Source organism: Spermophilus citellus (genome assembly GCF_964194105.1).
Source record: "Spermophilus citellus genome assembly, chromosome: 7".
Lineage (NCBI taxonomy): Eukaryota > Metazoa > Chordata > Mammalia > Rodentia > Sciuridae > Spermophilus > Spermophilus citellus.
The window spans coordinates 83,483,306-83,493,918 of record NC_138188.1 but is presented as its reverse complement, the minus strand read 5'-3'; the positions used below and the strand labels follow the sequence as shown (position 1 = coordinate 83,493,918).

The 10,613-nt window shown below is 34.0% G+C and overlaps 1 protein-coding gene across 1 annotated transcript; it reads right to left on the bottom strand.

Annotated features, from left to right (window-relative positions):
• Positions 1–7,647: 7,647 nt before the first annotated feature.
• LOC308653649 (olfactory receptor 5K1-like) lies at positions 7,648–8,887 on the bottom strand (the record flags this gene model as incomplete). The annotated part of the gene is given in 2 exon segments (XM_081302274.1): positions 7,648–7,674; positions 7,676–8,887. Coding segments are annotated over 2 exon segments (951 nt in total). The 5' UTR covers positions 8,600–8,887.
• Between the last annotated feature and the right edge of the window lie 1,726 nt (positions 8,888–10,613).

The following is a 10,613-nucleotide window of genomic DNA, read 5'->3' as shown; positions in this document are numbered from 1 at the left end:
TCACCTCATCAGTAGATTAATTTATTTGATGGATTAATAATTTGATTGGAACTTTAGACAAATGGGTCATGTCATTGCTAGAGGAAGTAGGTCACTCGGTTGTAGTCTTCAACTATATCTGTTCCTAGTCCTCCTCTCTCTCTGCTCCCCTCCCCCAATGGCTGCCATGAGCTTAGTAACTTTTCTCCACCATATCTTTTTGCTTTGATATTCTGCCTTTCTTTGGGTCCAGAGAAATGAAGTTTGATGGCCATATATCAAAGCTCTGAAACCATGAGCCCCAAATAAACTTTCCTCCTCTGAATTGTTCTTGTCAGGTATTTTTCACAGTAATGAAAACCTAATAACACATTGGGTAATCTTAAATGAACTGTCTTTGAGCTCACTGATTTCTTCTTTTGCTTGATTGGGTATGCAGTCGAAGCTCTTTATGGAACTCTGTAGTGCAGCCATCTAAAGTTTGAGGATTTCTGCTTGGTTCTTTTATTGTTTCTGTTTCTTTGTTATACTTCTCATTTTTGCATTTATTGCTTTCCTGATTGCATTTATTCATTTATCTGTGTTCTTTTGAATCTTTTTGAGTTTCTTTAAGATGATTATTTTGACATTTTTGTTTGGTAATTTATAAATCTCCATTTCTTTATGATTAGTCATCGATGCTTTATTTTATTTGTTTGTTGATGTCATGTTTCCCTGTTTATTCATTCCCCTGTTTATTCATGCATTGGTGTTTGCACATTTGGAGAAGTGGTCATCTATTCCTGTCTTTATATTATGACTTCAACAGGGAATACCTTTTAGAAGTCAACAAGTCCAGATTGTGGTTGGAACATCTGGTGAAGTCCATGGATAGACTTGATGTTTGTATCTTTTGTAGTTTGATCTAGAGATAGTGTCCATTGAATTAGGTGTGAATCCTGGGTCTATGAAGACTAGCCTGGATTCTGAGGTTGCAGGTCTCTATGAATGGCAGTTCTGGGTCCTGGGCTGCAGTTCCTAGCCTTGTCTCTTGGGCTGTAATTGGGTTGGGCATGGAAAATGCACCTGCTGAAGATGGCCTAGAATCTGGAATTGTTGTGCTAGATTGTCACTGGATAGTTTCAAACCTAGAAATTTAGGGGTTTTGAGGTGAGCCTAAAGCCTGAGGTTGTGGAATTGGCCTAGAGGCTGAGTCCACGTGTACTGACCTGGAGTCTGAGGTTGTGGGACCCATACAAGCACGAAGGCTGACTGGAGGACTAGGGATACAGGAGCAGACCTGGTACTGGGAAAGTCCTGAAGATTTGGGCTATGGGGTTCAATCTGGACTGGAATCTTCAGGGATTGGCCTGGTAAGATTTTGCGCTATGTTCAGGTTTTGTGATCTTTCAAATGGTTTCCTTAGCTGTTTAAAAGATATTTTTCCTGCACGGATAGTTGCTCCAATAGATGTTTCTGCCAGGAAAAAATGGCTAAAAATTCCTGTTCCATCATTTTGTTCTACCTCTCAGCTTTATCTTCTAACTCTTAAATCATTTTTTAAAAAAATTCTGCTATTGTAATTTAAGAATTTATTACATTTTTGTATCCTAAATGTTACTTTCATTTAATCTCTTCTTATATTTTTGATGTCAGAATTTTCTATTTGATATGAATTATAGTTCTTTGAAGTTTTATTTTCTTACCTGATTTGTCTCTTTTCTTCAAGGTTCTTTGCTTCCGTTTCATTTCGATGAGACATCTGGAGCCTAACTCCAAGACTTTTGTGGGATTGGCTTGGCTATAAGAAATCTCTATGGCACTGAATTCTCCCCCTTCCAAATGCTTCTTTCTTTCTTTTTAAGTTTTATTTTTTTTAATTCTAACTTGTTATATTTGACAGCAGAATGTATTAGAGTTCAAATTACACATATAGAGCACATTTTTTCATATCTCTAGTTGTATACAAAGTATACTCACACCATTCATGTCTTCATATATGTACTTAGAGTAATGATGTTTATCTCATTCCACCATCTTTTTCTTAGACCCCTTGCCCCCTCTCTCTCCTCCCTCCCCTTTGCTCTGTCTAGAGTTCATCTAATCTTCCCATGCTTCCCCTCCCAACCCCACTATAAGTAAGCCTCCTTATATCAGAGAAAACATTTGGCATTTGTTTTTTTGGGATTGGCTAACTTAGCACTCTGTTCTCCAACTCCATCCATTTTCCTGCAAATGTCATGATTTTATTCTCTTTTATTACTGAGTAATATTACATTGTGTATATATGCCACATTTTCTTTATTCATTCATCTACTGATGGGCATCTAGGTTGCTTCCACAGTTTAGCTATTGTGAATTGTGCTGCTATAAACATTGATGTGGCTATGTGCCTGTAGTATGCTGTTTTTAAGTCCTTTGGGTATAGACCGAGGAGAGGGATAGCTGGGTCAAATGGTGGTTCCATTCTAAGTTTTCCAAGGAATCTCCATACTGCTTTCCATATTGACTGCACCATTTTTCAGTCCATTAGCAATGTATGAGTGTGCTTCCCCCCCACACACATCCTTGCCAACATTTATTATTGTTTGTATTCTTAATAGCTGCCATTCTGACTGGAGTGAGATGAAATCTTAGAGTAGTTTTGAATTGCATTTCTCTAATAGCTAGAGATGTTGAGCATTGAAATGCTTCTTTCTTTTCCCTTCTATAAGAGTTGTTACCAGGGGTAACAATGTGCACACTACATTGCATCTCATAGGCTATTTGTTTATAAATCCAGCCTGTGAAAATTAGTTTTGAGAGAGAAAGATTTGGCTTAAGAGGGAGAACATGTTATATCTTTCATGTCTGGTCTGGACCCTTGTCATGAGCCATCCATGGGCTGTGTGTGTGAGCTATGTGCATTGGAGCTATAACAGGTCTGGTATTGTGTGTTGACTGGGCTGTGCAATGTAAGTGAGCCTTTCCTCTGTTCTGCCTGTGATCCCACACAGCACCTGAGATGGGTGTGATTTGTCAAGATGTCAATCAAACAAGACATCATAACGCAAGACTCCAACTTTGAAACATTATCCCCTGCCTTATTTGGTGAAGAACATTCCATTGGATCTCCTTTGTGGGTCCCCCTCCCCTATAAAAATAAAGAGATTTCTGGTACATGCTCTCTTTACAGTGCTGTCCAGGGTGGATGCTGACACTAAGATTGCAGAGCCATCCTACCCTCGACATGAAATCTACTTCTGTGTTATGTGATTTCTTGCCATTTTCTTCGCTTAATGTTGCAGCCACCTCTTTTGGACCCAGCTCATCTTGTCAGTGTGGGGCAGTTGTTGAGAGACCCTTATAGTGAATTTGAGCCCTTTAATTCAGTGATATAAGTGGCATAAATTAACATTTTCATGATGTACCTACTGAGACAGTGAGCACGAACCAATTGCTTATGTATGGAATGACTCAAACAGATTGTAGGTATAAAAAAAGATGTTTCCTGATCATACCTAGTATTGGACTTAATATATTTGTTAAACAATATAGTATCTAATAAACCATTTTTTAATATTTGAAAAATATTTTATGTGAGTTAACATAAAATATCTTCTTGATTACAAATATTATTCTTTTTAAGTTGATATTAGGTCTTTATTTAATTTTTATTTCACCTGAGACCTCAGTGGTTCAATTGTAAATCTCAAAAACAGGTTGGCTGAATGAAAGAATGAGACTTACACATATGGACAAAAACAAAAATGAAGGAAAACATATTCTGATTTGATTAAGGATGTTTAAAACATAAAACAGAGGAACAGTCAGGAAAACAAGAGAGTATTCATGTATTACAGTCAATCTTGGGGTAAAATAGGAACTGCCATTTATCTATTACTTTCCAGAAAATGTAAGAGGGGAGCACATGGAAGAATTTGCATTATCAACCTGAACTTTTCCTATTCAGCTTCATAAGGAAATGGTAAAACGCAGCATAAACCAGAGATTGGCCCTAAGGGACTTTGAAGGACTAAAAAAGACTAATATGTAAGAAACTAGTATGAAAGAAACTGCATGGTACTGGCTTAGGCACAGTAAAGAAGGAAAGATCTTTGTGTGAGTTGTAGGTTGTGTGTTTGCTTTTTAATAGTTTGATTAGTTAAGTAATAAATATTTTGCTTAAGAATATTTACAAATAGGTTGCTTTTGTTATAAGAGAGTTATAAATGAAATCATTCCAAATATTTTTTAAAGTACATGTAAAATTCTCTTTGGAAAGTGTTTGAAAGTTGTTTATCCATCAGTCCAAGGTTTACCGGTAAAGTTATGAAGTAAAGTTTTGATGATACTAATAAAAGGTAAATTTTTGAAGAAAGATACAACATCTTCTAAATGTGACTCATGAAGTATAGAAGATCAAATGAAGTTATGAATATAACTATTAAATATATACACATAACATTTTTAAGTGTGATCCTTTTAAAATATATTTTAATATTTATTCTAATTTAATATATTTTAAAATTTATTCTAATTAGTTACACATTACAGTAGAATGCATTTTGATACAGCATACATAAATTGAGTATAAATTCTCATTCATGTGGCTGTACATTATGTGGAGTTACACAGGTTGTAATAATGTTCCATTCATTCTACTGCCTTCCTACCCACATACCCCCTTCTCTCCCCTCTCTCTAGTCCAAAATACCTCTACTCCCCCTGCCACCTTATTATGAATTAGCATCCTCATATCAGAGAAAACATCTCGTCTTTGTATTAGGGGGATTTTCTTATTTTGCTTAGCATAATAGTCTCCAGGTGCATCCATTTATTGGCAAATGCCATAATTTCATTTTTCTTTAAGGCTAAGTAATATTCCATTGTGTATATGTACCAATTTCTTTATCCATTCATCTGTTGAAGGGTATCTAGGCTGATTCCATAGTTTAGCTATTATGAATTGAGCTGCTATACATATTGATGTGGCTGCATCACTGTAGTATGCTGATTTTTAGTTCTTTGGGTATAAACTGAGGAGTGGGCTAGCTGGGTCAAATGGTTATTCCATTTCAAGGTTTCTGAGGAATCTCCATACTGTTTTCCATACTGGTTGAACCAATTTGCAGTCCCACCAGCAAGTATGAGTGTACCTTCTCCCCCACATCCTTGCCAACCTTTATTGTTACTTATATTCTTGATGATTGCCATTCTGACTGAAGTGAGATGGAATCTCAGTGAAGTTTTGATTTGAATTTCTCTAATTGCTAAAGATGTTGAACATATTTTCATATATTTGTTGATTGATTATATTTCTTCTTCTGTGATTTGTTTGTTCAGTTCCTTTACCAATTTATTAACTGGGTTATTTGGGTTTTTTGGGGTATTAAAATTTTTTGAGTTCTTTATATATCCTGGATATTAATGCTGCATCTGAGTGCACATAAAATATTTTAAAATAAAGATTGTTTATTTATTGTGTAAATTTGTTGTTTGTATCATAGCATACCTCTTTTCCTCTCTTTTTTTGCCACTGCATGTGATACAGATAGTTTTGTACATATTTTATGAAGGACTGAATTAATCGAATCCAATATCAAGCCTATCCTTTAAAAAATAAATAGAAAATAACATGTACATTTAGTTAAAAGTTTGTTTAAATAAATAAATTGATAACTCAAAGTTATAGAAATAATTCAGGACTATATTAGTTTAAAAATTTTGAAAGACACGTGGAATGGCAAATAAGAGGGTAGAATGAAGTTTTTATTTGTTCTGATACAAGAATAAGTTCATATCAAAGCACATTTTTCCCTACTCTGAAACACAGTCCCATCTAGATAGGTTAAAAATGTAGTCTGAGAGTTACATTAAACTGAAGAATTAAAGTTTCAACAGTTTGTGGCTCTAGAATTATGACTTTAGAGAAGAATGGAAGACTGTCATTATATTCTGCCTCCCTAATGCTTCATCAATATTACTTATGATATTTAAACTTATGTCATAAGATTAGGCTCACTGACTTGTCCCCAAGCAATGCCAATTTCATAGCACTTTTTCTACACTGAATTGGAGACTAATTCCATCCTAAGAAGAAAGATCTGGAAGAGAGTTAAATGGCGAGTCTATAGATGAGTATGCAGAATAAATATTCTCAGGGTCACCAAACTGCATACCAAGATAACTTGGCAATTCATCCAGATAATAGGAAATAGCTAGGATTCAAGTAAAACTCCAATAATTAAAATGTAAGAAGATAGATAGTGTTAGCAACATTAGAAATAACTACCAAGTAGTTCAAGTACTAATCTTTGCATATACAATGAAACAATATGATATTCACTGATCAGCCAAAGGGTGATTTTCACAACATAGCCCTCAAAATACCATTCTCTGAAGTGACAGTGCTGCTATGGATGTGTGAGAATTGTCATAATACATGAATATCCCTGAATAAACTGACCATGTATAGAATTACTTTGCTTTTAACTATCCCTCCCTGCTTCACCTTGGTATCTATCTTTACCCATTGTGAAATGTGATATCCACTGATTTTCAGCATTAATAGAAAACATTACAGAAATGTAGTAGTAGGTGATTTTTACAAAGATTGAACAGATATTTTGATGTTAATGAAAGTAGCATTGGAGAACTGCTTGAATAAAATGTACAATCCCATTAATAAATGGTCTGGTAGAGTTAAAACAACAAAGTGAATAAAAACCAAAGAAATAAATGTAAGACGTTCAATAGAGAATAATTCATACCGAAAGGAATAAATGGAACCTTTGATAAAATTTGAGGAGTCTTTGAATATTTTTACAAACTTGACCCAATATTATTATTACTATTACTATCATTTCTTGAAATTAAAATTTTTATCAAGTTAGTATACTTTAATCTAGAAAATAATACTCAGGAAAATCCTTGACACTTCATTCATTATTTTAATTTTTAATATATTATTTTAATCCATTCATTATTTTAATCCATATTTGTTATTAAAACCATCGATTAAATACAAGATAAATATTTATTTCCATGTATTTTATTTTTATTTTCAAGAAACTAAAGTCCTAAATAAATCTCTGCTTTTCTCTACTTACTATAAATTATTGGTCAATATTTTAAAAGGATTGATTTTGTGATTTTTTTTCCTACTTATACCAATAACTCTCAGATAAATCCAGTCTATGATTCTATTCTGAGTAAGTACCTTTCCTACCATTTCAGACAGCAGCAAGAGCAGTGTGGATTTACTGCTAAATTAAGACGTGGAGGCCAGAGCAGGGTGACAATGACAATCTAGGTATCATTCTGGGATTAAAGATTCAGTGAGTTAGAAACAATGGAACATCAGAGGGAAGAGGTGTTATTTGCTGGGATTGGACTCTGAGACTTAAATTCTCAGGGGGTATCCTCTGAATGGAGATGGGTGACAGTGAAACATTCAGAGAAATTTGGGGGATTATGAACAAGAGGGACCTCCTGTTAAGGACATGAAAACAAAACTCTGCATTTACTGGTATTGTGTGTCATAAGAAGAACAAAAATGATGCCCTTTGATTTCCTCTGGACCCAGAAGAGGGAGGTCAAGATATCTATTATGGTAGATAAATAACTTATATCCAATTTATGAATTGTACCTGTGTGATCTCAGGTGGAAGGTTTTGATGCATCTAAATCATTAAGTTACAGTAGAGGTCATTTGTTTAAACTTTCTTGAGATTGTTATCTTTATCAGAATTTTTTGCAAGGCACTTTTTACTTCCTTATTTCTCAGGCTATAAATGAAAGGATTTAGTAAGGGAACTACTATTGTAAACAAAAGAGCAGCAGGTATATCTTTATCTCCTTCTTCAAGTAAATTTGGTCTAATATACATGAAGAAAAGAGATCCATAGAATAATGAAACAGATAAAAAGTGAGAGGCACAGGTGGAAAAAGCTTTGACCCTTCCTTCTTTAGATTTCATTTTGAAAATTGTAAAAACAATGTAGACATAAGAAATTAAGACACTACCTATAGTGAAGACTTGAATAGAGCCTGAAAAGACAAAGAGCACAAGTTCATTGACATATGGGTCAACACAGGAGAGTCTGTACAAAGGAAGAATATCACAGTAAAAGTGGTTGATTTGATGAGACCCACAGAAAGCTAACCTAAAGAGTAGACCTACATGAATCATGGAGTGCAGGTTTCCAGCTATGAAGGCTCCTGTGGTCATCTGAACACAGAGTTTCTTTGACATCATGGTGTGATACTGCAGAGGACTGCATATGGCCACATAGCGGTCATAGGCCATTGCTGCCAGAAGAAAGCAGTCTGCAGTTTCCACAGTGCAAAGAATATAAAATTGTATAATACATTCATGAAGGGAGATCCTTCTGTCCTCAGAAAAGAAGTTCTCTAACATCTTAGGAGTGATAGCACAGGCACAACAGGAATCCACAAGAGCCAGGTTGCCCAGAAAGATGTACATTGGTGTGTGAAGTTGACGCTGTTTAAAAATCAAGGCCACCAAACCTAGATTCCCCACCATGGTGATCAGATAGATGGTCAAGAACACTACAAATAGAAGGGCCTTCAGGTCTGGGTGATCTGTAAATCCTGTGAGGACAAACTCATTTTTCATGGTGTGATTTTCTTTAATCATTCCTGACTTCTGAGAAAAAAAGTGGGAAATAAGGTGTTAGTTTATGATGAGCCTCAAAAACTATTGAGCCTTCTTTGGCTCAAAGGAAGAGAAGCATCTTTCATAATAGTACCACATTTCACCTGGACTTTGGTGAGTGCCTAGTTCTGAGGAAGAATCCATGTTTCCAGTCTAAAACTCCTTTGTTCACTTACTGAACATTTTCCCAGCCTATTTTCAAGGAAATTTATGATTAAATGCATAAAGATGGCTTTGAATTCTTGAGAAACATAAACAGTGAAAAATGCTTCTTTATAATGGTTGGGTAAAGCTGATTCATGTGTTATATGTCAGAAGTTATATTATGTTTCTAAACAAGTTTAATGATAATATATATATGGTGATTAAGAATATTGTTTAAGCTCAGTGGCACATACCTGTAATCTGTAATCTTGGGAGGCTGAGACAGGAGGATCTCGAATTCAAAGCCAGCCTCAGCAATGGTGAGGTGCTAAGCAACTCAGTGAGACCCTATCTCTAAATAAATACAAAATAGCACTGGGGATGTTGCTCAGTGGTCAAATGGGCCTGAGTTCAATCCCTGGCGCTCCCCCTGCAACAATGTTGTTTAAAAGATTATTGTTGTCCATCAGTGTTCATAGCATCATTGTTCATGGTAGCTTAAAAGGTAGAAATGACCTAAATGTCCAAAGACAAATGAATGCATAAAATGTGGTATACATATAAAATCAAATATTCTTTAAAAAATATAACTTTAATGCATTACTACATTGATGAAGCTTCATGCTAAGTGAAATAAGGCAGATACAAAGAAAACATATTTTATGATTTCATTTATACAAGGCATAAGAGTAAATTCATAGAAATAGAATATAAAGTGTTGATTTTCAGAGGAGGTGTGATGGGAAACTCTGTTTTAATGGTTACTGAGTTTCAATTTGGAAAGATGGGAAAGTTCTGGATATGAGTAATAGTGATATTTGTACTTAAGACAATTACAAATGTAATTAATACCACTGAACTGTGCAGTCAAATATGGATAAAATGGCAAATTTTATGCTATATGTATTTTATCATTTTAATTTGCTTGTTCTAAGTAATGTATTATCTCTAATAGTATTGGAATATATGGTAAAATTAAATGCTTTAGGGAAAAGGAGGGCTATTTAAAAAGTGTTTAATACCAGGGTATGAGTAGGGAAAGTACAATAAATTAAAACAGGGAAGACAGAGATATAAAGGAAGAGGGAAAAGAAAGGGGGCTCTAAAAACCTTGTAAATTATTTATTAATACCACATATTAATGCAATGCTAAATTATTTATCTGTTCACGTACATAAAAAGCTTAAATGCTATTAAAAGAAATGTGAGATATTCTAAGAGTTTAAAATTGCTAAGTTCATATATATTCAAAAATCTGAAAAAATAAAATGTCAAATACAAATTTGGAGATTATTTGTAGTAACTAGACTATTTCTCTAGTTTTTTCTATACAAAGTTATAAAAACAAATAGGAATAATTAGTAGAAAATAGATTAATGGCAGAAACAAAACTCTCAAAGAAAAAGCAATTTTTTAATATACCAAAAATGTCTGCCTTCATTACTAATCAGAGAACTATCATTAACTATCATTTCAAACAACTATGTGAGCTTATTTATTTTGCTTAATAATATAGCAAGATTAAAAAATGATAATATTCAGTGTTCTCTGTAATGTAATGAAATTGAATTCTAATTGCTTTAATGGTTATCACAGATATTGGAGGAAAAATTATTTGATAATGGATTAATGAAACTCTTAAATGTTTATCCTCTAAAAATGTTAAATCTACCAGAAAGAAATAATCAGAAACTTAAGGTTCACATATAATTATGTCTACTGCAATCATATACAATATTGACTAAAGCAAAATACCTAAAGATCAGTATGAGTAAGCAAATGCCGATCATCCGTATGATGGCATATTGTACAATCCTTAAAAATGATATAATAAATACAAAATACTATGTGA